General features: G+C 37.8%; 1 protein-coding gene and 2 pseudogenes across 4 annotated transcripts in view; 2 read left to right on the plus strand and 1 right to left on the minus strand.

Moving 5' to 3' along the window:
• The window catches only part of PTPN13 (protein tyrosine phosphatase non-receptor type 13), a 212,669-nt gene that overhangs the window by 182,650 nt on the left and 2,099 nt on the right, over positions 1–27,920 (plus strand). For all 4 annotated transcript variants that reach the window (XM_053600624.1, XM_053600841.1, XM_053600700.1 and 1 more), the window contains 7 exons: positions 10,938–10,993; positions 13,964–14,067; positions 16,178–16,326; positions 19,338–19,428; positions 20,223–20,560; positions 22,335–22,550; positions 25,891–25,953. In XM_053600624.1, the coding sequence (XP_053456599.1) occupies positions 10,938–10,993; positions 13,964–14,067; positions 16,178–16,326; positions 19,338–19,428; positions 20,223–20,560; positions 22,335–22,550; positions 25,891–25,953 (1,017 nt within the window). The remainder of the gene's footprint in view (positions 1–10,937; positions 10,994–13,963; positions 14,068–16,177; positions 16,327–19,337; positions 19,429–20,222; positions 20,561–22,334; positions 22,551–25,890; positions 25,954–27,920) is intronic.
• LOC128587662 (small ubiquitin-related modifier 2-like) lies at positions 17,319–18,831 on the plus strand (annotated as a pseudogene).
• LOC128592293 (uncharacterized) lies at positions 22,048–22,145 on the minus strand (annotated as a pseudogene).

Below are 27,920 nucleotides of genomic sequence, written 5' to 3' on the forward strand. Positions count from 1 at the left end.
GCTTTCTTTGAGGATTTTTATTGTTTCATGCCTTAAATTTAAGTCCTTTATCCATCTTGAATCAATTTTTGTGAGTGGGGAAAGGTGTGGGTCCAGTTTCAGTCTTTTACATGTAGACATCCAGTTCTCCCAACACCATTTATTGAATAGGGAGTCTTTCCCCCAAGGTAAGTTCTTGTTTGGTTTATCAAAGATTAGGTGGTTGTAAGATGTTAGTTTCATTTCTTGGTGTTCAATTCGATTCCAAGTGTCTATGTCTCTGTTTTTGTGCCAGTACCATGCTGTCTTGACCACTATGGCTTTGTAGTATAGACTACAATCTGGTATGCTGATGCCCCCAGCTTTATTTTTGTTACTAAGAACTGCCTTAGCTATACAGGGTTTTTTCCGGTTCCATACAAAACGCAGAATCATTTTTTCCAAATCTTGAAAGTACGATGTAGGTACTTTGATAGGAATGGCATTGAATAGGTAGATAGCTTTGGGAAGTATAGACATTTTAACAATGTTGATTCTTCCCATCCATGAGCATGGTATGTTCTTCCATTTGTTAATATCCTCTGCTATTTCCTTTCTGAGGATTTCATAGTTTTCTTTATAGAGGTCCTTCACCTCCTTCGTTAGGTATATTCCTAGGTATTTCATTTTCTTTGAAACTATGGTGAAGGGAGTTGTGTCCTTAATTAGCTTCTCATCTTGACTGTTATTGGTGTATGCAAAGGCTACTGACTTGTGGACATTGATTTTATATCCTGAAACATTACTGTATTTTTTGATGACTTCTAGGAGTCTTGTGGTTGAGTCTTTGGGGTTCTCTAAGTATAAGATCATGTCGTCAGCAAAGAGAGAGAGTTTGACCTCCTCTGCTCCCATTTGGATTCCCTTTATTTCCTTGTCTTGCCTAATTGTATTGGCTAGAACTTCCAGCACTATGTTGAATAGTAAAGGTGACAGAGGACAACCTTGTCTGGTTCCAGTTCTAAGAGGAAAAGCTTTGAGTTTTACTCCATTCAGTAAAATATTGGCTGTGGGTTTGTCATAGATAGCTTCAATCAGTTTTAGAAATGTGCCACCTATGCCTATACTCTTCAGTGTTCTAATTAGAAAAGGATGCTGGATTTTATCAAATGATTTTTCTGCATCTATTGAGAGGATCATGTGATCTTTATTTTTGCCTCTGTTAATATGGTGGATAACATTTATAGACTTGCGTATGTTAAACCAGCCTTGCATCCCTGGGATGAAGCCTACTTGATCATGATGAATGACTTTTTTTGATGATAAGCTGTAATCTATTGGCTAGGATTTTGTTGAGAATTTTTCCATCTATATTCATGAGTGAGATTGGTCTGAAATTCTCCTTTTTGTTTGGGTCTTTTCCTGGTTTTGGTATCATGGTGATGTTTGCTTCATAGAATGTGTTGGGGAAGATTCCTTCTTCCTCAGTTTTTTGGAATAATTTCTGCAGTACAGGAATAAGCTCTTCCTTGAAGGTTTGATAGAATTCTGGAGTGAAGCCATCAGGACCAGGGCATTTTTTGGTTGGAAGATTTTTTATTGTTTCTTTGATCTCAGTGCTTGAAATTGGTCTGTTCAGGAGCTCTATTTCTTCCTGGCTAAGTCTAGGGAGAGGGTGTAATTCCAAATATTGATCCATTTCCTTCACATTGTCAAATTTCTGGGCATAGAGTTTCTGGTAGTATTCAGAGATGATCTCTTGTATCTCTGTGGGATCAGTTGTTACTTCCCCTTTATTGTTTCTGATTGAGGTTACTAGAGATTTTACTTTTCTATTTCTAGTTAGTCTGGCCAATGGTTTATCTATTTTATTTATTTTTTCAAAAAACCAACTCCTTGTTTCATTAATTTTCTGAATGATTCTTTTGTTTTCAATTTCATTGATCTCTGATTTGATTTTGGATATTTCTTTTCTTCTACTGAGTTTAGGCTTAGATTGTTCTTCTTTTTCCAATTCCATAAGATCTCTTGTGAGATTGTTGATGTGCCCTCTTTCTGTTTTTCGAATGTAGACATCTAAAGCGATAAATTTTCCTCTCAAAACTGCTTTTGCAGTATCCCAGAGGTTTTGGTAGCTTGTGTCTTCATTGTTGTTATGCTCAAGGAAGTTAATGATTTCCTGTTTTATTTCTTCCTGCACCCATCTGTTATTCAACAGAAGATTGTTTAATTTCCATGCCTTTGGGTGCGGTCGAGCATTTTTGTTAGAGTTGAGTTCCACCTTTAGGGCCTTATGGTCTGAAAAGATACAAGGTAAAATTTCAATTCTTTTGATTCTGTTGATATTTGTTTTGTGTCCCAGAATATGATCAATTTTGGAGAATGTTCCATGGGGTGATGAGAAGAATGTATATTCTTTATCTTTGGGGTGGAGTGTTCTATATGCGTCTATCAAGCATAGTTGTTCTAAGGTCTCATTTAAATCTCTTATATCTTTGTTTAATTTCTGTTTAGAGGATCTGTCCAGCTCTGTAAGAGCTGTGTTAAAGTCCCCTGTTATGATGGTATTATCAGATATCATATTGCTCAGACTGAGTTAGGTCTGCTTCAAGAATCTGGGAGCATTTAAATTGGGTGCATAAATATTTAGAATTGAAATGTCTTCTTGTTGTAGTTTTCCCTTGACCAATATAAAGTGACCATCTTTGTCTTTTTTGACTTTAGTTGCTTTAAATCCACATGTATCTGAAAATAAGATTGCAACTCCTCTTTTCTTCTGAATTCCATTTGCCTGAAAAATTGTCTTCCAACCCTTGACTCGGAGCTTTAATTTGTCTTTTGAAGCCAGGTGTGTTTCTTGCAGACAGCAAATGGATGGCTTGTGTTTTTTAATCCAGTCAGCCAATCTATGTCTCTTCAGTGGGGAATTCAAGCCATTAACATTTATGGAGATAATTGATAATTGTGGTAGAATTCTATTCGTCTTATTTGGTGAGAGTCCATTGCTTAGTTTTATCTTTTGCATAAGTGTGGAGGTTAGGTTCTGTCCTTTGATTTCTGAGTTCTTACTTTGCTGCTGATCCATTGTGGTGGTCAGTGTGCAGAACAGGTTGAAGTATTTCCTGTAGAGCTGGTCTTGTTGTGGCGAATTTCCTCAATGTTTGTATATCCGTAAATAATTTGATTTCTCCGTCAATTTTGAAGCTTAGCTTAGCAAGGTACAGAATTCTGGGCTGAAAATTGTTCTGTTTAAGTAGATTAAAGGTAGATGACCATTGTCTTCTTGCTTGGAAAGTTTCATTAGAGAAGTCTGCAGTCACTCTGATGGATTTGCCCCTGTAGGTCAACTGGCACTTACTCCTGGCAGCTTGCAGAATCTTTTCTTTTGTCTTGACTTTGGACAGGTTCATCACAATGTGTCTTGGAGAAGCTCAGTTAGAGTTGAGGCGACCTGGGGTCCGATATCCCTCTGAAAGCAGTGTGTCAGAATCTTTGGTGATGTTTGGGAAATTTTCTTTTATAATATTCTCTAGTATGGCTTCCATTCCTCTGGGGCATTCTTCTTCCCCTTCTGGAATTCCTATAACTCGTATGTTGGAACACTTCATAAAGTCCCATAATTCTGACAGTGAACGTTCTGCTTTCTCTCTCTTCTTTTCTGCCTCTTTTACTATCTGAGTTATCTCAAAAACTTTGTCTTCTACCTCTGAAATTCTTTCTTCTGCATGGTCTAACCTGTTGCTGATACTTTCCATTGCATCTTTAAGTTCCCTGATTGACTGTTTCATTTCCTTCAGCTCTGCTATATCCTTTTTATATTCTTCATATCGTTCATCTCTGATTTGATTCTGTTTTTGGATTTCCTTTTGGTTATTTTCCACTTTATTAGCAGTTTCCTTCATTGTTCCCATCATTTCTTTCATTGTTTTCAACATGTGTATTCTAAATTCCCTTTCTGTCATTCCTAACATTTCTGTATAGGTGGAATCCTCTGCAGTAGCTACCTCATGGTCCCTTGGCGGGGTTGTTCTGGACTGGTTCTTCATGTTGCCTGGAGTTTTCTGCTGATTCTTCCTCATGAGTGATTTCTTTTATCTGTTTCCTTGCCCTAATTTTCCTTTCACTTCCTCTTGCTCTTTAAGTTCTTGTGCCTGTGGACTAAGGGTTACAGGACCAGAAGGGTGAGAAGGTTGAAGAACAAAAAAGGGATGAAAGAAAGGAGGACCGAGTGATAAGAAAAAAAAGAAAGATAGAGAAAGGAGAGGGGTTGGGGATAAGGAATATTGACAAAAAGAAGAGAGGCACAGAAAGAGGGAGACAGGGCAATATAGGTGTACAGTAGGGTACTTTGACACAACCTTAAAAAACCCCACCTTCTGGGGGTGCCCAGTTGGGTGGTTCCCTTGAGGTCAGCAGCTCTTTGCTAACCTGATCAGACACAGTACCCCACCTCCACCAAGTAGAGAGGAAAGACAAAAATGCTATAAATCAAACCAAAACAAGCAAACAGAAAACTTTACGGGATACAGTTGGGTGAAAAACCAAATGATAGCGGTAGAAACACTAGCAAAAATGAAGTTGTAGTTATTAAAAAAGGCAGCAATGGGAAATTATAATTAAACTAGAAAAATTGAGAAAGAAAAAGGGATCTGTATGGAAAAGATTGAAATTAAAAAACAAAAGAACATCAACAACGTGAAAATAAACAAAAAAAAACAACCAAACAAAAAAAAAAAGAAAAAAATACACAACCAAAACAAAGCAGTTTGTATATGTTTTTGAATATTGTCTGGGCAACACGTGGTCTTCTGGGGTATGAGATGTTAGTCACAGTTCTGATACGACTGGAGGCTGCTGATTTCTCAAACCCCAGCAGGTAGACACCCTAAATCTCTCTTCAGCCCACTTAAAAGGCACTTTGAACTTGTAAACTTGCTGAGCAGAAGCTTTCCCAGCTTTCTCGCTGGAATCACTGCTGAAGTGGCTATCCACTTACCCAGTGTGCCAAAACCGGTCTCACTCTGCCCCTGAGGGTTAGGGCTGCAAGGCGGCTCAGACCCCACCCTTAGGCTACTTGGTTGCTGGGTTACCAGCTCCCACCTGTTTCTAGCTCTGCAACCCTGAGGGCGGAGCTTGCCGGGGCAGATCACTGACAATGGTTCCATGTGACCCACCGCCAAACACTATTAGCTCCATCTGGCTCAGCGGCTCAGACTGGGGCCCTAGACAACGGCCAAAGTTCTCTGCACTCCCGCTCAGGCCTTCCCCAAGGCAGTTCAACTCAGTGCCAAGTCCAAGGACATCAAAACAGTTCACAGGTAAGGCCTTTCTGGTTTGCAGTCTGGCTGCTACTGAACTTACAGTTGTGGGCGGGTTTAGACAGATTGAACACACACGACCACTTGCCGGTTTTCCACTGTTTTAGTCCTCCTCTTGGGGTCCAGAAGTCTCTCGCTGACTCCCCGTATCCTCATAGGAGTGATGATAGGCAGTTCCCACCAGCCAGAGATGCCTGGAGTCCTATCTCCCCCAAGTCACCGTGCCCAGATGCAAGGAAGCTGTTACTCGGCTGCCATCTTGCTCCGCCCTCCAAGGCAATTTCTATTAAAGCTCCACTGTCATATTTTAAAGGTCTTGAAAAAATAATACTTCGTTTTATATGGAATCAGAAAAAACCTCGAATAGCCAAGACATTACTCAGCAATAAAAACAAAGCAGAAGGAATCAAGCTACCAGACCTCAGATTGTACTATAAATTGATAGTGATCAAAACAGTATGGTACTGGCACAAAAACAGAGAAGTAGATGACTGGAACAGAATAGAGAACCAAGAGATTAATCCAGCTACTTACCGTTATTTGATCTTTGACAAGCCAATTAAAAACATTCAGTGGGGAAAAGATTCCCTATTTAACAAATGGTGCTGGGTGAACTGGCTGGCGATCAGTAAAAGACTGAAAGTGGACCCACATCTTTCACCATTAACTAAAATAGACTCTCACTGGATCAAAGATTTAAACTTAAGACATGAAACTATAAAAATACTTGAGGAAAGTGCAGGGAAAACTCTTGAAGGAGTCGGCCTGGGTGAATATTTTATGAGGAGGACTCCCAGGCAATTGAAGCAGTATCAAAAATACATTACTGGGACCTGATCAAACTAAAAAGCTTCTGCACAGCCAAGAACATAGTAAGTAAAGCAAGCAAACAGCCCTCAGAATGGGAGAAAATATTTGCAGGTTATACCTCCGATAAAGGTTTAATAAACAAAATCCACAGAGAACTCAAACATATTAGCAAGAAAAGAACACGTGATCCCATCTCAGGGTGGGCAAGGGACTTGAAGAGAAACTTCTCTAAAGAAGACAGATGCACAATCTACAAACACATGAAAAAAGCTCATCATCCTTAATCATCAGAGAAATGCAAATCAAAACTACTTTGAGATATCACCTAACCCCAGTAAGAGTAGCACACATAACAAAATCCCAAAAGCAGAGATGTTGGCGTGGATGTGGAGGAAAGGGCACACTTCTACACTGCTGGTGGGAATGCACACTAATACGTTCCTTCTGGAAGGATGTTTGGAGAATACTTAGGGACCTAAAAATAGACCTGCCATTCAATCCTATAATTCTTTTACTAGGTATATACCCAGAAGACCAAAAATCACAATATAACAAAGACATCTGTACCAGAATGTTTATTGCAGCCCAATTCACAATTGCTAAGTTATGGAAGAAGCCCAAGTGCCCATCGACCCAGGAATGGACTAGCGAATTGTGGTACCATGGAATATTATGCAACCTTAAAGAAAGATGGAGACTTTACCTCTTTCATGTTTACATGGGTGGAGCTGGACAATATTCTTCTTAGCAAAGCATCTCAGGAATGGAAGAAAAAGTATCCAATGTACTCAGCCCTACTATGAAGCTAATTTATAGCTTTCTCATGAAGGCTATAACCCAACTATAGCACAAGGCTATGAGGAAAGGGCCAAGGAAGGGAAAGGGAGAGGGGAGGTTAGGATGAAGGGAGGGTAATGGGTGGGGCCACACCTATGGTGCATTTTAGAATGGGTACAGGCAAAACTTACTAAATGCAGAAAAAAGGGAGATTCAAGTGTCAAACAATAATAGCAAGATATTATCCATGTAGACCTGTGATTGTGTCATATACAAAATAAAATACACACCAGTTAATCAAAAAAAAAAATCAAAATGGTACTTAGAAAAAAACATGAAAAGGTTTCATTTGTATCAAATTCTAAACATGTTTAAATAGCTATGGCAATATTCTTCAGCAGACAAATCAAACGAGACAAATAAGATTAATCTCCATAGCTGAAAGGAAGAGCTAGTATTCTGGAATAATGTTGTGTTTAATCTTGTATTTTTTGTGTGTGTGTGGTTTTTGGCCGGGGCTAGGTTTGAACCCGCCACCTCCAGCATGTGGGACCGGCACCCTACTCCTTGAGCCACAGGCGCCGCCCTTCATCTTGTATTTTGAGACTATTACCTACATTTTAGTACTGGCAAGTTTTAAGAATTCTTTAAAACTTCTGAAAATAGCTTAGTTTTTTGTAAGTATATCACTTGGGGATCACCCTAAACAAATTGTAAATTATCAACTGAATTGGTTCTAACAGTCTATTCTATAACCCTGAAAGTTTCATCACAAAAATATAGGAATATCTTCTTAGAAAAGAAAGGTTGTTCCTCTGATAGATGTATATTCCTTGTATTTGTCATTCTATATCATGATTGTCTCTACACTTTATATTTCTTAGTGAAGTACTTTAATGTCAATGTCTTATTTAATGCCAATCAAATGAATGCCAATCACATACATTATTATAAATCATTATCTGTAGTTTCAAACCTATTCATTCAGCTGTTATTGAATTTGTCTGACTTATTTTGCTGGGAATGACAGGGTAAGAAGAGATGTCAAGGTTACTGTCCTAAATGTGCTTTTATAGTCAGAAATCATGTGTACTTGGGAAATGTACACACGTAAATAAGTAAATGCAACTTTTTAAAAGCTATAGAAAATATATTCTCTATTAAATGTATATATAAAGTTCAAAGGGGCTTATAAAAATAAGAGAAATGGTAGGAGCTACGCAGGAGTAGTGAATAAAATTATCAAAAAGTCCTGGATTATCATTTTGAAGGTATTTGATAGGCGAGTTAAAATGGGAAACAGCATTATATGCTATGGCACTGTTTTAAAAAAGGCCTGTATCAGCCTGGAGCAATCAGGGCACTAAATCATTACAAGAAGGGATTACATGGTATCTTAAAAGCTAGGGGTTAGCTCATGAAGTGACTTCTGTGCCAAGGAAACTGGTCCTTTCACAGCTCTAGCCACATGACTTTACTGACTTAATGAAGAGAAGAAAGACATGTCCTCCAAAGATAAGGCATCATTTTGCTGAAATAATGTTTCCTATGTTATTTCTAATTCTGGGGGCGGAGGTGGGTTAATGCTTTTAATTTTTTAATCAAAGAATAATGCAAAACTTATTGTGACTGTCCGTCACCTGTAGGACAATCATGCCTTGACTGTAGGATCCAGAAAGAGCTAGTAATTTGTGCATTCAACAGTGTAATCCCACAGACACCCATGATTAGAAGAGCCCTATAAATTTTTTAACAAAAGAGCTTTTATTTCATTTGGCTCTGTGCACTACAAATTATGTAGCTGGTCCTAGATCCAAGAGATATCTTCTCTACTGTCAAGTTGCTAGATCTGGATTCTTTGAGCTGCAGGATTATAAACCTTTAAATGGGCTGGCCATGATAAAAATCTTATATCATTTCCGTAAGGCAGTACCACAGCTTTCTGCTCTTCCAAAAAGCCTACAATCCAGAATAAGGAAAGAATGAAGGCCAGTCTTCTTAACCCAACCCTCTCCCAATACACAGGTGAACTTTGCAAAAATAGTGGGAATTAGATAATGCAAGTATCGCTATAGCTTATTTCCAATTGTGTTTTACCTCATCACTTTCATTTAATAATTCTCTTATTAAAATTTTCATGTTAAAAATATATGACACGTGGGCGGTGCCTGTGGCTCAGTGGGTAGGGTGCCAGCCCCGTGTACCGAGGCCCCAGCCAAACTGCAACAGAAAATAGCCGGACATTGTGTCAGGCACCTGTAGTGCCAGCTACTTGGGAGGCTGAGGCAAGCAAATCACCTAAGCCCAGGAGTTGGAGGTTGCTGTGAGCTGTGACGCCATGGCACTCTACCAAGGGCGATAAAGTGAGACTCTTGGTGCATTTCAAAATCATTGCACACTTATTAGATTCTTAGAGCAGGACTGTATGGGGAATAAGAAATCCAAATGCCTTTACTTGAAAAAAAAATTGAACCTCAACTAAAATAATCAGCTTCACAAAATAGATGAAGTATAAGAAGCTTTCTTTTAGTTGTCATTTGGTAAAAACAACTTACTTTTTTCCTTTCACCATACAAGTCCTCCCTTTACTACAAATAAATTAAAATTGTTATGAGGATAACTTAATTATAGATACCTTTTAACTGTAAAAGTCAATAACTGAAAAGTCATAATAAAGGTATCACTCATTAAGAAGTGAGATAAGCTTCTGCATAAGCACAGATAGGTACTCAGTAGCATGAAGCTTACACTCTAATGGAGAAAAAAAGAGAAAAATCAAACACAAATAAATATGTAATTTATTACAAGTTATGATAAGGTCTATGAAGTTTGGGGTTTTTATAAAGTGCTACAAAAAAAGAATAGCCAAGGATACCTACTTTAGATTGTTTGGGTAGGGAACATCCTCAGGAAGAAAAAGCACTTAGATTGAGTAAAAATAAAGTATCCACCATCAGATGGGCTTTGTGGTAGGAAAAGATGAATAATTTTGAAGAACTAAAAAGCCCATGGATTTGAAGCCTAGCAAGTGAAGAGGATATTATAGAGGTAGACAGGGGGCAGATATTTCAGGGCTATAAAACAAAAGAATGTCATATTTGTTAAGATAATTTATCCTGCTAAACATTGAAATGTATAATTTACAGACCATTTAAGAACACAACTTGATCACCTAATAATAGTAAACTGCTCCTGCTGCATTGGATCTCTGAAATGCAGTTGAAGTGCATTGAACTGAACTCATACTCAGTTGAAGTGTGAACTGATTGATCTTTGATAATAATTTAACACATTTGAAACTACCAAGATTTTCTTGAGAGCCATTTTCAGATTTTAAAATTAAAGTAGTATAAAAGTTATGCCAAGTGTACAAATATGAATAATTATTAATTCTGATTGTTTTCTTGCTTTCTCTTTACCACACTTTATTATTAAAATCTCTTATATAAGAAATGAAAAGAAAGCCAAAGGCCAGGCACAGTGGCTCTCACTTGTAATCCTAGCCATTTGGGAGGCCAAGGCAGGTGGATTGCCTGAGCTTAGGAATTCAAGACCAGCCTGAGCAAGAGTGAGACCCTGTCTCTACTAAAAATAGAAAAACTATTTGGGTGTTGTGGCAGGCGCCTATGTTCCAAGCTACTAGGGAGGCTGAGGCTCAAGCTACTGGGGGTTGCTTGAGCCCAAGAGTTGGGGGTTGTGTGAACCATGATGCCACAGCGTTCTACCCAAGGTGACAGAGTGAGACTCTGTCTTAAAAAAAAAAAGAAAAAGAGAGAGACAAAGAGAAAGAAGAGAGAGGGAAGGGAAGGAGAGAGGGAAAGAAAAGTTGAGTGTGAAGATGACTAAGCAGGACCAACAAACATTCCTAGGCCACTGAAGAGGCCTCAGTCACTGTTTGGAGTATTAATTGAATATTAACTAATACATATTAAATTGAATGTCATGTGTCTGTGATATGAGGCTGAGCAGTAAGAGTAAATATAGGAAATGATACACAGGAAAAAATTAAACATGAGGTTGTTTGTCTTTTTTGTTACAATGGACTAATTTGATTTTTATTTCTCTTTATTGTAGTCTACCAAAATGAATGGCTGTGAAGAATATTGTGAAGAAAACGTAAAAAGTGAAAGGTAAGAAAATAATTTTTCAAAGTGTCTATAACATTTCCCTTATCTTTTTTCCCCAAAATTCTCTCTACATTTCCATTTTTTCCAATAAAATTAATTATTGAGTAAATTATAGAAGTATGCTTGACTATTCAGAATGTTTTAAATTTTTTTACAAAAAGGTTCTACTGACATGTAAAAATGTGTTTATTATACAATTAGCAATTATCTCTTAATCATGGGGGAAAAAATGTAAGAGTGGTCTAAACAGGAATGTGCCAAAAACAATAATGATAGTAATTATCCTCTTAAATTTTTAATTTTCATTAATAACAAAATAAAACCAAAGGTTAGAAACTTTTTAAAAACCTACAAAAATTTTTCTTTTGGCAGTTTCTAATATAAAATGAGATCTTTTTAGTAAACTTGTATATCCAGGAAAGGTTTTATGTATATGTAGTTGACCCAAAAAAGTGATTGTATGTGAATTTTACTTCATATTAGATCATAATCTGATAGTCAAAAGGTGCTATTTGCATTTTTTTAGAAAAGCAAATTGACAGTGAATTTTTGACTAAGTTAGACAGGGGGTATATGTTATTAATGTAGGAATGCATATACCTAACAATTAGCAAATATCCAAAAGAGGTATCAATTAACAGGGACCTCTTATGCTTTGTTGGGCAAGGAGAGAGGAAGAAAGAGTAAATTAGTGTAATCTCTTTGGGAGGCACTTGAAAACACTACTAAAATATAAATTTTTTGCACATTATTAATTTTTGGATGGACTTTTTTGTTCTAACATCTCTAAAATTATGAAGGGTCTTATATGTTATTTCTTTTTGATGTAAACAAAATAATCACATATCTTACAATAATAGGGGTCATAGGTTCAAAGAAATGCGGCGTATCTCCTTCAACCTAGCCATTTTATTTCTAAGAATCAACCCACTCCCATATATGTGAAAAGACATTTCTATAAGAGAATATTCTTTTAGAGTATTACTATAAACAGTTTGTAATACCCTAATAGAGACAACAAATTAGGGAGGTACTCATGCAATGAAATTCTAAGCAGCTGTCCAAAAGAATGAGATAAAAGGGAATGTGATCGAAGGCCCTTCAGAATACATCTTGCAAACAAAGGATAGCTGCCCTTCAGGGATTCAATGAACTTCAGATTAAGATATTAAAACAAAGATAAAATTTTAAAAATTAAAAGTACTATAACAGTAGAAAATAATACAGTATAAAAACATTACAGTATAACAACTATTAATATTTATAAAGCATTATATTAGATATTAAGTGATATAGAGATGATTTATAGTATTTGAGAAGATCTATGTATATATGTATATGCAAATACTACACTCTTTTATATCAGACACTTGAGCATCCACAGGTTTTGGTATCCACCAAGAGTTCTGAAATCAATCCCATGCAGATACCAAGGGATGGTTATTTAGAAAATAGAATCATTATTGCTTGTAAGCCTTTTGGCTAAGATCAAGTGTAGAAAATAGAATCAACCTCATGTATGCAGAGTTTGCAGATTAAGTGTTCACTGTGACCCCCGGTGAGCTGGAGTAGAGAGAAACATCCATCACAAAAGCAGTGTAATTGCTGCCTGGTTGACATTTTGGGAGTGTTAGTCCATGTCCTGCCTTGATGGTGTACTAACATCCTCAATGCACTCTGCTTTGTTCTCCTGAGTATCAGAAAGTGAAAAATGCATTCAGGCTTTTCCATAATCCTTTTTCATCTCCCTTAGAACTGAACTCCCACCTAGTTTCTCTTTTCTAGCCATCTACCTTCACCAGGGATGGCATCTGCTGTGTACTAAGCAGCTGTTCAAAAGAATGAGAAAAAACAGTGAGAACTGTACAGACTTGCATTACATGAAGTGAGTGCCCAGGGACAGGAGTGTCCTTCTGGCTTTCAGTTGCAGCAAAAGATTGTGTTCATCCACAGGGACTTCTTTAAATAAAGTAAGTTGCATCCATATGATGCAATTCAGGCAGCTACTGAAAGGAAGGAGGGAGAGCTATCCTCAGATACAATTATCATCTCTTATCCACATTGAAAGATGGAAACAAAACTATCACCTTCTCCATCCTAAAAAAGACTCCTTCAGTCTAACATTTAAAGACTTAGGATCTGTTTGAGGGTAAATTTAAATCCGTGTTAAACTATTCTGTTCCTCAGTTCAATTTACATCTAACAATAAACGTTAAGAAGAAGAAGAAGAAAAAGTATCCAATGTACTCAGCCCTACTATGAAACCAGCCCTACTATGAAAGCTATAACCCAATTATAGCCCAAGAATATGGGAAAAGGGGATAGGGAGGAGAAGGGAGCGGGGAGGGTAATTGGTGGGACCACACCTACGGTGCATCTTACAAGGGTACATGTGAAATTTACTAAATGTAGAATACAAATGTCTTAACACATCAACTAAGAAAGTGCCATGAAGGCTATGTTAACCTGTTTGATGAAAATATTTCAAATTGTCTATAAAACCAGCACATCGTACCCCACAATTGCATTAATGTACACAGCTATGATTTAATTAAAAAAAAAAATGTGGATTTGTAGCCGGGTGTCATGGTGGGTGCCTATAGTCCCAGCTACTCAGGAGGCTGAGGCAAGAGAATCACCTAAGTCCAGAAGATGGAGATTGCTGTGAGCTGTGACACTACGGCACTCTACTGTGGGCGACATAGTGAGACTCTGTCTCTAAAGAAAAAAAAAAAAAGAAAGAAAGAATTGTGGATTTGACCTGATTCTTTGTATCCTCAGTGAATCCCCAACAATAAAAAAAAAAAATTAAAAATAAATAAAAAAAGAATTGTGGATTTGGTTTTTTTAATCGAATAATCTATTTTAAAATACTATAGCAATTGTAGAGAAAGTAATTCAAGGCCATAATATTTAAGTTTATTTTGAGGACAAAAATGGACAAAATATTACAAATACGTTTTGTTGTCATAGCTTAATTCAGAAATCCCAAGAAAGGAAGACCGATGATGATGAAGTAACACGGGGAAGTGATGAATTGCCAATAGAGAGAACAAACCACGAAGATTCTGATAAAGGCAAGAACTTTATTAGCAGTTTTTTCCTCAAAAACTATGGATAGGAAAGCTAAATGTTTAAAAATGATAATTTTCAGAATTATATGTATCTGATATTCTAACATATGTGTACATTATTTGGCACAGAAGGTTAAATCACTTAGACAAACATCAACATTCCTTGATATGACTAAATATTACTGGAAGCCTAAAATTCTCAGTGACTGGGAGTAAAACATATAAATAAATTTTAAATACTTTCAGTGGAAACATGAATTCACAACTTTCCTATCCTGGAATGAGAAGTCAAGGGGCACATTTTATTTATAGTAAAATAGAATAGCTCGAAGATACAGAATTATTATTATCCTTAAATTCCCAACCTCACCTTTTAAGATCAAGAGATTAAGATTTGGTCTGTTCTATTACTGCCTTTTCATTTTATTACTTAGCCAGAGAGTAAATAAAATTCTACCTAGTGTTTTATTTATTTTGCATAAGGAAATGTTATATTAATGTAATCAAAGAACATGGTTTTGTCTTCTGAAGTGTTTGTTTTTAAAAGAAATCAACAAAGTTGAATTAACGTTCCTTGACTTAGGTAGACTGTTAGTGTATGCATGGTGTTCTTGCCCAGCAATGCAACAAATACTCATCTATCCAGGCTTTGAGCTCCTATTGCATTCAATTTATCTCAGCTGCAAAAGCTGACAGTCATTTCATATGAGTGAATTTTTTATTTCCAACTAGCCTTTGTCCCAGCTACATGTTAAACTTCTTAATGTGTCTTGTACCACAGTGCCTAGCATCATTGTTGCCTAACATTAGCTGCATCTTCAGAATGCTTTAATCAGGCTCGGCACCTGTAGCTCAAGCGGCTGGGGTGCCAGCCACATACACCAGAGCTGGCAGGTTCGAATCCAGCCCGGGCTGCCAAACAACAATGACAACTATAACCAAAAAATAACCAGGCATTGTGGTGGCCAGGTAATCCCAGCTACTTGGGAGGCTCAGGCAAGAGAATTGCTTAAGCCCAAGAGTTTGAGGTTGCTGTGAGCTGTGACGCCGTGGCACTCTACCGAGGGTGACATAAGAAAGAAAACGCTTTAATCAACTAACAGACAAAATTAAAACTATGCTTATGCAGGCTCTAGCAAAAACTTTCTCCTTCTAGTTTTTTCTAGGATAATAGTTGCCTTTTGTTATAAGTCATTTCCATAGAGCAGATACTAGATTAGACCCATAGCTCTTCTAAGATACTTATTTGACTCAACTCCTGAAGAACCCAGGGGAATTTTTCATTTGCTTGGAGAAAACTATCAAATGCCAGAGCTGCCAGCACTGAGTGCCAAAGTTGGGTGGTGAGGAGAGAAATCATTGTTCCTAGAGCAATCTTCCATGGTAAGAAATTTCTGAAGTCTCTCTCTCCATCTTTTCCCATGTGGATAGAAGCTAATTTAAGTACAAAATAACAACAGGGCTATTTTCCTCATTATAACAATGCCATCTGAGTCAAGAGAAGTAAAAAGGAGCAATATAAACTCCTTTAGAAACTATAAATAAATAAGAGTCAAAAGCCTTAAGAACTTCTGAACAGCCAGTGTATTATCTCCTTAAAAGTTGGGTACATTGATTCAGCGCCCATAGCACAGTGGTTATGGTGCCAGCCACATACACTGAGGGTGGCAGGTTTGAGCCTGGCCCGGGCCAGTTAAACAACAATGACAACTGCAACCAAAAAATAGCCAGGCATTGTGGCAAGCATCTGTGGTCCCAGCTACTTGGGAAGGTGAGGCAAGAGAATCACTTAAGCCCAAGAGTTTGAGGTTGCTATGAGCTGTGACATCACAGAACTCTACAGAGGGCAACATAGTGAGACTCTGTCTCTAAAAAAAAAATTAAAAATTGAGTATACAAGTCATGTCACAGCAAAGATTTCCCTGTGTTGATTGTGTTTGTCAGCATACCTGTTACTCCTATTGCCTTACTAATCTAATTCTGTCATATTTAAAGATTCCCCCTTTTTAAAAATAGATAAGGTGAGAGTAGCTGAAGTCATTTCATGTATCAGTCAAGTATGTTTTGGAGGGAATGGTTTTTTAAGAATCAGTTGCTGCTGTCTTTCTGTTAGATCACCCCTTTCTGACAAACGAGGAGCTCGCTGCTCTCCCTGTCATCAAAGTGCTTCCAGCTGGTAAATACACTGGTGCCAAGTTGAAATCAGTCATTCGAATGTTGCGGGGTTTACTAGATCAAGGAATTCCTTCTAAGGAGCTGGAGGTAAGTGGCTTCTGCCCATGGTTCTCTCTCAAACAAAGTTTATGGACTTATTTGTAAGGAAAATGTGTCTTGACTAGCTCAAGATTAGGAGAAATTTTGAAAATGTCTACTACTTTCCAATTCTACCTTCCAACTATAAAAGCACCAACTTATCATACTTAATTTTTCTTATTAGGATCCTAATAATATTAATTTAAAAGGATCACACTTAGAACTTGATGAAAATTTTCTGAAGATTATACTCCCTGCTTTATCTATAAGGATAAAAAGTTAAAAAAAAATAAAAGCCAAGTATCGATTTCAAGCACCCACCTACTTCCCGATTAATACGCAATCAATATGGTTCATCATTAACAGCAGTTTCTAAATTAGTACAGCTCTAGGAGTATGCACCCCAGTTCAAAGCAGCATTAGTTCAGAGCTCTTGCTCCTGAGATCTGTGGCATCGTCCATATGTACCACTAGGCAAAAGAGAAATGCAGAACTGTGGTTTTGAGGTTGACCTTGCTCCTCTCCTTCAAACCATCTATTTATTTGCCCCCTTCCTGAGCTTTGAAGCCAGTGTCCAAATTTTTTAGTGCTTCTGCCATGTGCTTGTTGCTTTCTATATATTCTTCAAATTGTTAATTCCATCATACAGATTTGGAAACTGAAGCTCACAGTAATTAAGATATAATCTTCCTCTCCCCAAATCTCCATTTTGCAGAAATGATTGCCACTTTAAGTTCTTGGATTTAAATGTCACCATCAGAGAACTTCCATCACAACTCTTACAGTTTATAAGGGTTTCTCTATCATAGCAGCTTATTAATTTCTTCAAGACATATATTACAGTATTTATTTACTTCTTCATTGCCTCTTTCTCCCAATAGTCTATAAGGGCCATGAGAGCCAGAATCTTATCTTCTTGCCCACCACTGTATTCTTAGGACTTAGTATAGTGCTTTCCAGGTGATGGGCATTCAGTATTTATTTTTTGAGTAAGTGAATGAATGAAAAGTGAGAAAGAGTTGACTTTAGAACATAGGACTATCTGACTACAACACTACCACATGGAATTTTCTCTGACCCCCGGAGACAATACTGTCAAGAAATTGTGCTCATCACTTTAAGGCAAAGTTGTTTTTATAAATCGTACTTTTTTCTAATATATAATTTCAAATGCTTTTAAACTGATATTAAAAATTAAGACACAAAGTGCTATCTTATAGTTGACTGAAACATGTTCAATTAAAGATACTAGCAAGTGGCTTGGCACCCATAGTACAGTGGTTACAGCACCAGCCACATACACTGAGGGTGGTGTGTTCAATTCCTGCCCTGGCCATCTAAACAACTATGACAACTGCAACCAAAATAGCCGGGTGTTGTGGCAGGCACCTGTACTACTCGGGAGGCTGAGGAAAGAGAATCTCTTAAGCCCAAGAGTTTGAGGTTGCTGTGAGCTGTGATGCCACGGCACTCTACTACCGAGGGCGACATAGTAAGACTCTGTCTCCAAAAAAAAAAAAAAAAGATACTAGCAAGAATATATTTTAACACTACTTTATCAAATCAGTATTGATTTTAGGCTTATTTAGGACATCTCTATTTCTTTTTTTTTTTTTTTTTTTTTTCCAAACAGAATCTCACTTTGTCTCCATTGGTAGAATGCCATGGCATCATAGTTCACAGCGACCTCAAACTCCTGGGCTTAAGTGATTCTCTTGCCTCAGCCTCCCAAGTAGCTGGAAGTATAGGTGCCCGCCACAGCACCCAGCTATTTTTAGAGATGAGGTCTCGCTCTGGCTCAGGCTGGTCTTGAACCTGTCAGCTCAGGCAATCCACCCACCTCAGCCTCCCAAGGGCTGGATTATAGGCATGAGCCACCATGCCTGGCAACATCTCTATTTCTTAACACTAAAAATCAGCAGCTAAGACCACTGCCACCTCCTTCTGCCACTCCTGGTGGTGCTTGTGTGCTTGTTCAGTGCAAACCTGGTACCTCTTTTGTGACGTGGCAGCTGAGGAGACTCAGACGTTTGCCACGGCAGATGAAAAGCCTAAGGAAGGAGTCAAGACTGAGAACAACAATACATAAATTTAAAGGTGGCGGGACGGGATGGTTCTGTGGTGCAGTTTAAGATTAAGAGGCATACACCACTTAGTAAACTACTGAAAGCCTATTGTGAACGACAGGGTTTGTCAATGAGGCAGATCAGATTCTGATTTGATGGGCAGCCAATCAATGAAACAGACACTCCCACATGGTTGGAAATGAAGGATGAAGATACAATTGATGTGTTCCAACAGCAGACAGGAGGTGTCCACTAAAGAGGGAATCTGCTACTTTACTCCAGAACTCTGTTATTATAGACCAAGATGACATTCTCAGTTACAAACTGCAATTTGGTTCAACCGCATCCTGACTACTACAGTACAGTTTTCTCTATTCTTTTCATTTTCCCCTTCCCTATTCCTTTATTGTACATAAAGTAACTGGTGTATGTGCACAAGCATATTGCATTTTTTAAAAGCTAAATGGCCAACAATGTGTTTTGATTGACATCAGGTGAAGATGGGTTGGGGAAAAATATTCGTTCTGGGAAAATATCCCCTTTTCTCCATTCGTGGCACGCTCATCTGCTCTTATCTTTACATTCCATTAAGTTATTTTGCTCTCACTGTTTTAACAAAACAACATGAAAAACCTTTCAGACCTTGTTCAGTTGGAGAATTTTAATGTTTTTGTTTTCATTTATCATTGTAAAACCAAGGACAATTTTATAACTTTTTTGTGCGTAGCTGTTACATGTAAGGCAATCTGTCTTTAAGTAGGGATAAATTACTCTAAAAAAAAAAAAAAATGAATCCTAGATAGTTTTCCCTTTAAGTCAAGCATCTTATTGTTTAAATAAACTTCTTGTTAAAAAAAAAAGTCAGCAGCTAATTTCCACTCTATACATTTAAAGCATAAGCTGAATTACTGCTTATTTCAACAAATTTAATTTTATTGCCATTTTTGCTTATAGAACCTTCAAGATTTAAAACCTTTGGATCAGTGTCTAATTGGACAAACTAAGGAAAACAGAAAAAAGAACAGATATAAAAATATCCTTCCATGTAAGTTTCAATTTTGTTTCAAGTTGAATGTGTGCTTAATATAATTTAAATTGATTTAAAATTTCCATGCCAGTTTAACCTACCTATCCCTCATGTAAACATGTGCATAAACACACATTCAAAGATTCGCATCGGTAAAAGATAAATTTAGATATTTAATATTAATTCCCTTTTAAATTATATGTATTCTGAAAGTTAATTATTCTTAAATATCTGTTAAGATATTCCTGAATTTTTACTATTATATTTTACTTTAATATTAAAGATTACTGATACCATATCATTAATTTTAAAGTCTTTTTTTTTTTTTTTTTAAAAGTTGGCTTCTGGATGAGCAATTTTTTTTTTTTTTTGGATTCTTACATCACAGTTACCATCAATTTCTTCACTGATTTCTAGAGAAATGTCTACAGTGATTAATTGCTGTGCACATGCATATACATACGTGTGCAGTGATACCACCACACTATATTACACTTTGAATCATTTCAGATACCAGAAGGAAATATAAGCAATTGTTTTTACCATGTTTTATCCATTTCTCCAACCAACAGTGTGATATTTTTAAATTATGTGTGAATATATGTGGCCCAGTAGTTCAAGGCCAACATTGGCAACATATAGCAAGAACCCATCTCTAAAAAACAATAATTAAAATGAGAGGGAAGTGTTTGTAATTTCATCTATGATTATGAGGAATTTCTCAAGATCTTTGACTCATGCTATTTTTAAGACTCTTATATAAAATGCGTAATTGATATAGACCACTCTGTTTTGTGGTGGGAAATTCACAGATGATGCTACAAGAGTGCCTCTTGGAGATGAAGGTGGTTATATCAATGCCAGCTTCATTAAGATACCAGTGGGGGAAGAAGAATTTGTTTACATTGCCTGCCAAGGACCTCTCCCCACAACTGTTGGAGATTTCTGGCAGATGATTTGGGAACAAAAATCCACAGTGATAGCCATGATGACCCAAGAAGTAGAAGGAGAAAAAATCAAATGCCAGCGTTATTGGCCTAACGTCCTAGGCAAAACAACAATGGTCAACGACAGGCTTCGACTGGCCCTTGTGAGAATGCAGCAGCTGAAGGGCTTTGTGGTGAGGGCAATGACCCTAGAAGACATTCGGGTAAGCAGATTTAATCTTTCCATTTAGCCAGGTGTATCTTGGACTGGATTCCAAGGCTGGCATATTCCAGGCCTGGAAGCTTTCTGTGATTATACCACCATTATTTCTAGAAAGACAGTGACTTCCCGGGTCCCAATGCAACGGAACTATTCTTTCTTTATCTAAGTTTAAATGTGGCTCTCTTCATATATTCTGCCAGATAGTTTCCTCCAATATGTGCTGTATTAAAATGAAGATGAAAGCGCAGGACTTTTAATGTGACCATTCATCATCCTTTGCTTAGTGATAACACATAATGGCTCAGAAGCTACCTGCTAGAAACTGGGTGTTTTTTTTTTTTTAAGGTCAACCTCTAAATAAACTCAATAAAACTTTCTAAAAACCTATAAGTAGAAAATATTCCCTCATAAAGACATATTTAGGTATATTTGAATAATTGTAGCATAAACAGTTGTCATTCAGGTAATTCATACTGAATTAATTGAGGCTGAATTAGATAAGTGATCATACCTTAAGTGAAGCTGCTGCTATTTCCTAACCTCCCACACTCCCTCTCCTTACTGCACTCCTGCCCCCCGTAATCCTAGTTAGTTGTGAATGGAGTGTTCCCTATTGGATTGATTTTACTTCTACAGAAACAAAGCACATCAATTCAGTTCTATTGGTGACATGTAGAATTGGTGTCCAATTCTATTGGAGTCTGAGAATTTCCTTCATGATTTTTGATTTGTGATTTTACAGTATATTAAAATTTTTATTCTTTTTATTGATTTATACTCTTTTTATTGATTCACCTATTAGTCTGGCACTAATAGGCAAATCATTATAACTCAAATGATTTGCTTGTTTAATCCACACATTTTTATAGAGCTCAAACTTTGTTATGGGCTCCAGGGATTCAGCAGTTAACAGCACAGACAAAAAGAAATTCCTGGCCTTAGGGAGCTCACTTTCTAATGAGAGATGCTAGTGTAGATAGTGCTGTAGAAAAAAACACAGCAGGAGAGGAAGATTGGTTGGGGGAGAGTGAGAAGTGTCTATAATTTTCAACAGGGAGTGAGGGAGGGCTTGAGAAGTAGTATATGGGAAAAGGCTAAAGGAGTTGAAGGAGCAATGGAGGGGTTTGGGGGCAAACAGGCCATTCAGAAAGAGAAGTGCAAATGCCCTGAGATCAGACTGTGCCAGTGTATTTGAAGGACCACAGAGAAGGCCATTTGGCTGGAGTCAAGTGTCCATGGGGGAGAACAGGAGGTGATTAGGTCTGAGAGGAAACATGGCCAGATTATGAAGTATGCGTAGGCTATTGCAATGACTCTGACTTTCGTCTGGGGTAGATTTGGAATGGAGTCACCAACAACAGTTGTTATCTATATTAAAATGTAATTTGTTTTTAGGGCTTTCAAAAAGTAGTTTTTAACCAATATTTAAAATGTGAACCTAGCAACCTTCTTGATAAAGGCCCTTTGTGTGTTTCTTTTTTTTTTTTTTTAAATATGGAACGCTTCACGAATTTGCGTGTCATCCTTGCGCAGGGGCCATGCTAATCTTCTCTGTATCGTTCCAATTTAAAAATATGGAACGCTTCACGAATTTGCGTGTCATCCTTGCGCAGGGGCCATCTTTGTGTGTTTCGTAATGGAATCTTTTTGTCTTGCCACTTTTCCTTTGATCTAATCTGATAGACAAGTCAAAATTTGAAAGGAAAAATAGTAAGAGCTAATTGTATGAACAATGTAACATGCCAATTATCTACCTATTCTGTTTACAATTTCAGACAGGAGAGATACGACCTATTTCTCATTTGAATTTCACTGCCTGGCCAGACCACGATACACCTTCTCAGCCAGATGATCTGCTCACTTTTATCTCTTACATGAGACACATCCACAGATCAGGCCCAATCATCACTCACTGCAGTGCTGGTATCGGACGTTCAGGGACCCTGATATGCATAGATGTAGTTCTGGGATTAATCACTCAAGATCTTGATGTGAGTACTTGATATAGGCTGAATGAGCATTTGGTAGAAATAATAATGGAATCTAATTTTTAATAATATGTTGTCATCTTGAGATTTTTTTAATGAGTTCAATACCTTCATTTTCTCATTATTTAAAATTATATTTTAGTGAACATTGTTATTCAAGACTGCATAGGCTATAATCAAGAAAAAATAATACTTCAATTTTATATTGTTTTACTGGGGTTTTTTTTTAAAACCATGTATTCAAGAACCCCTTAAGCAGTATTACATTTAGCCCTATATAGTGTTTAGGCTATTATATAAGATAAAATCAATATTGTTATCCCACTTTAGGGATAGAAATTTTTTTTTTTTATTTTTTTTTAGAGACAGAGTCTCACTTTATCACCCAGGGTAGAGCGTTATGGCAAGAGAATCACTTAAGTCCAAGAGTACATTGAATACTTTTTTCCTCATGCTTGAGACGCTTTACTCAGGAGAATATAATATGTTCAGGGAAATATTCAGGGAACATAAAGATACTTTACTCAGGAGAATATGTTCCCTGAATATTTCCCTGAACATATTATATTCTCCTGAGTAAAGCATCTCAAGAATGGAGGAAAAAGTATCCAATGTATTCTTGGACTTAAGCGATTCTCTTGCCTCAGCCTCCCGAGTAGCTGAGACTACAGGCGCCCACCACAATGCCTGCCTATTTTTTGTTGCAGTTTGGCCGGAGCCGGGTTCGAACCTGCCACCCTCAGTATATGGGGCCGGCACTCTACCCACTGAGCCATAGGCGCTGCCCAGGGATAGAAATATTGAAACATAAAAGAAAGTATGTTTTTAAAATGGAAAGCCTTGGGGGTAGCCAGGCATTGTGGCAGGCACCTATAGTACCAGCTACTTAGGAAGCTAAGGCAAGAGACTCGATTGCTTAAGTCCAAGAGTTTGAGGTTGCTGTGAGCTGTGACACCACGACACTCTACCCAGGGCAACATAGTGCGACACTGTCCCCCCCCCAAAAAAAAGCCTGGCAGGGTTTTGTTGTTATTATTTATGAGTACTAAATGTATATTGTTATGCAAAATAATGCTAAATAGTCTATCTCTAAACAATTATTCTCAATTTTAAAAATTACTGAAAGAATATAATCTTACTTTTGAACTTAAATTAATATAAACCTTACTTAAAATGCTAGAAAAACTTACTGTATAAATATATAATTAAAGTTATTGTTGCTTAAAGGATTTTTGTTAAAAGCATTTCTATCTTGTGCTTTATTTTCTATTATATCTGCTATAATAATTTAAGTAAGACAAAACCAAATAGTCTGTTTCTCCCTTATTTCAAACTATTAAATGTCAGTTAAAGCCAAAAGATCTGGAACTTTATTCTGAAAACAATGTATAGGGATGTAGTTTACATTTTTTATTGTAATATTAGAAATTAGTCAAGTTTCCGGGAAAAAAGAATTTTTGTTGGTGATTTTCAAATAGAATAACCTAATTCTAATTTAGGCACCCTAACCTAATCCTAATTCTTAGAAAGATTAAAAATAAGAACACCAAGGCCGCGCCTTTGAGTCAGTGAGTAGGGCACGGGCCCCATATACTGAGGGTGGTGGGTTCGGACCTGGCCCCTGCCAAACTGCAACAAAAAAATAACCGGGCATTGTGGCGGGCGCCTGTAGTCCTGGCTACTCAGGAGGCTGAGGCAAGAGAATCGCCTAGGCCCAGGAGCTGGAGTTTGCTGTGAGCTGTGACACCATGGCATTCTACCGAGGGCAATAAAGTGAGACTCTATCTCTACAAAAAAAAATAATAAGAATACCATTCCTCTACTAGGAGTATATCGAAAAGACCACAAATCACTTTTCAGAAAAGATATTTGCACCAGATTATTCATTGCAGCTCAATTCATAATAGCCAAGTCATGGAAGAAGCCCAAGTGCCCATCGACCCATGAATGAATTAATAAATTGTAGTATATGTATACCATGGAATACTATGCAGCCTTTAAAAAAGGTGAAGACTTTCCTCTTTTATGTTTACATGGAGGGACCTGGAACATATTCTCCTGAGTAAAGCATCTCAAGAATGGAGGAAAAAGTATCCCATGTACTCAGTACTTCTATGAAACCAACTTACATTTACTCACACTTTCTTATGAAAGATAGAACACAACTATAGCCTAGGATGAAGGAGAGAAATGGAGTGGGAAGGGAGGGGAGGTGGGAGGTTTGACAGAGAGAGGGTAAAAGGCGGGACCAAACCTATGAAGCATAGTGCAAGGGTACAAGTCAAATCTGTCAAGTGTAGAACATAAATGTCTTAACACAATAATCAGGTAAACGAGGTGAAAGCCTTGTTGATTGGTTTGATGTAAGCACATCAGATTGTATAAAAAAAATCAACACATTGTACCCCACATATGCATAAATGTATTCATGATCTATGTGTATATGACTTAATAAAAAAAAAATAATAAGAATACTAAACATGGGCGGCGCCTATGGCTCAGTCGGTAAGGCGCCGGCCCCATATACCGAGGGTGGCAGGTTCAAACCCGGCCCCGGCCAAACTGCAACCAAAAAATAGCTGGGCATTGTGGCGGGCGCCTGTAGTCCCAGCTACTCGGGAGGCTGAGGCAAGAGAATCGCTTAAGCCCAGGAGTTGGAGGTTGCTGTGAGCTGTGTGAGGCCACGGCACTCTACCAAGGGCCATAAAGTGAGACTCTGTCTCTACAGAAAAAGAAAAATAGAAAAAAACTAGCTGGGCATGGGGCACATGCCTACAGTCCCAGGTACTTGGGAGCCTGAGGCAAGAGGATTGCTCAAGCCTAGGAGTTTGAGGTTGCTGTGAGCTATGATGCCACTGCGCTTTACCGAGGGCGACAAAGTGAGACGCTGTCTCAAAAAAAAAAAAAGAATACCAAACATTGGCTTGGTGCCCGTAGCTCAGTGGTTAGGGCACTGGCCACATGCACCAGGGCTAGCGGGTTCAAACTCGACCCAGACCTGCTAAACAACAATGACAACTACAACAAAAAAATAGCTGGGCATTATAGCAGGGACCTTAGTCCCAGTGACTTAGGAGGCTGAGGCAAGAGAATCAAGCCCAAGAGTTTGAGGTCACTGTGAGTTATGACACCCCAGCACTCTACCGAGGACAACATAGTGAGACTGTCTCAAAAAAAAAATACCAAATGATGACTAAGTGATCAAGTCACTTTGTCCAGGACAGTGTCCTTAGGAGAAGAAGGAGGGTAACAGCATTTTACATAAGCCATCCCTCTGTGATCTTCTTGAGGTTCAAATTCAATTGCCCTTTTTATCTAACATACACTCTGTTTCCTTTGGCAGTTTGATATCTCTGATCTAGTGCGCTGCATGAGGCTACAAAGACACGGAATGGTTCAGACAGAGGTGAGTCTTGGTTGGGTCTCCTAATGAGGATTTTTGTAAAGATTCTAATATTTTTAAAGTTCCTATTAAACTATTTCTCTTTTTTGAAGGTTCTTATGTTTTATCATAAAACCAAACATTTATTTCAGTAAAGGGTAATTTTTTAAAGCATGAAAGTTAATTAGGAAAAAACATTAAACTTTATCATGTCTTTTTAAATATTCCCCTTTAATTTAAAAAATGAGGAAATGCAATTTCTGCACTGAATAGATTACAAAGAATGGGATAGCAAGCTGCGGCAGAGATTGGGAGTGGTACAAAATACTATATAATTAATGGCATTCCTTCCTAAGAAATTTCCAACCTAAGAAAGAGAAGGTAACAGTCTTGCCACAGAAATTCCCCAACAGGGAGTGGATTTCATCACCATTGGCTAGAGAATAGCCAGGAAGGCTGCAGTTTTTAGCTTAGAGAAGATGCTCTGTAGACAGGGTAAATGGGTGGGGCCGCATTTCCTCTCATTTTCATTTCCCCTACTTGAAATCAAACCATGGAATTTATCAACTGCTGAGGTGTTTCCTCCACAGGGAATGTGTTATTTAGAGTGTCTGTCTTCACTGAAGAGTTCCACCATCCTTTTTTCTTTTTTGTTGGGTGGAGGGTGGGAGTTAGGGGAGGAGATGGAGAAGCTATATTCATGTATCTATAAATTTGTGTTTTCTGCCTCTTAAAAAATTTAGAAGTTTGGGTGGCACCTGTGGCTCAGTGAGTAGGGTACCGGCCCCATATACCGAGGGTGGTGGGTTCAAACCCAGTCCTGGCCAAACTGCAACAAAAAATAGCCAGGCATTGTGGCGGGCGCCTGTAGTCCCAGCTACTCGGGAGGCTGAGGCAAGAGAATTGCCTAAGCCCAAGAGTTGGAGGTTGCAGTGAGCTGTGACTCTGTCTCAAAAAAAAAAAAAAAAAAAAAAAATAGAAGTTTATATCTTTAAAATTAGAATTTGCCTCCTTTCCTTTTATATCAGCCCATAAAATTTAATTCAAATTAAGTCTCCTAAATATTAAGTTGATTTCCCTGAAGTAGGGAAAATACATCAACTGGTATAAGCACCTCTTAAGACTCTACAAGTTCGTTTGTTCATTCATTTATTCAGCAAATATTTACTGAGTGCCAGCTATATGCTAGGAGCTCTGGTAGATCCCTGGAACACATCAGTGAGTAAAATAAAGATCCCTGCTAGAATGATACAGACACTGTAGCTGGGTGGTGATGAGGATGACAGACTATAGACACATTAATATGAGATCTCTGAAGGTAATGAGTGCTTTGGAGAAAAGAGAAGTAGAGATTAGCTGAAGGAATCCATCATTGCAAATTGGAGGGGCAATTTTAAATAGGGTGTTGTACCACTGAGAAAGTAATGCTTGGGCAAAGATTTGAAGGCGGTGAAGATGGGGTTCATATGGATACCTTCTAGGCAGCATGGACCACCCATGTGGAAGTCCAAGGTGGAAATAGGTCTTGTGTGTTCAACAATAGTCACAGTCAGTGTAGTTGGGGAAACAAGAGAGGGGTAAGGTTAGAGAGGAGGTGAAAGGGCCATGACTTTCCTCCAAGTGAAATGGGAGCCAGGGTAGGATTGTAGCATGATATCACGTACATTTTAAAGCACTACTCTGGCTGCTGGGTTAAAATGATACCTGATCTGGGGAAGAGAAGGCAAAATTAGAAGCAAGAGGTCAGTTAGGTCAGTTAGGAACCCCGCAGGGTGGCTCAGTCTGGAATGGTAGATGTGGACATAATGAAAAAAAGCTTTATGTGAAGTGGATTTGCTAATGAGTTGTATGTGGTGTAAAAGAGAGAATCAAGGATAATGTGGAGAATGTGCAGAAAATGTGGAAAAGTTACAATACAGATAAGCAGAAAATAAATTGAAAAGACCACTTATATTCCTATTTTCGGAGAGCTTGTAATGGTTTGGGGAAAT

The sequence above is a fragment of the Nycticebus coucang genome, chromosome 1 (assembly GCF_027406575.1).
Source record: "Nycticebus coucang isolate mNycCou1 chromosome 1, mNycCou1.pri, whole genome shotgun sequence".
NCBI classification, from domain to species: Eukaryota; Metazoa; Chordata; class Mammalia; order Primates; family Lorisidae; genus Nycticebus; species Nycticebus coucang.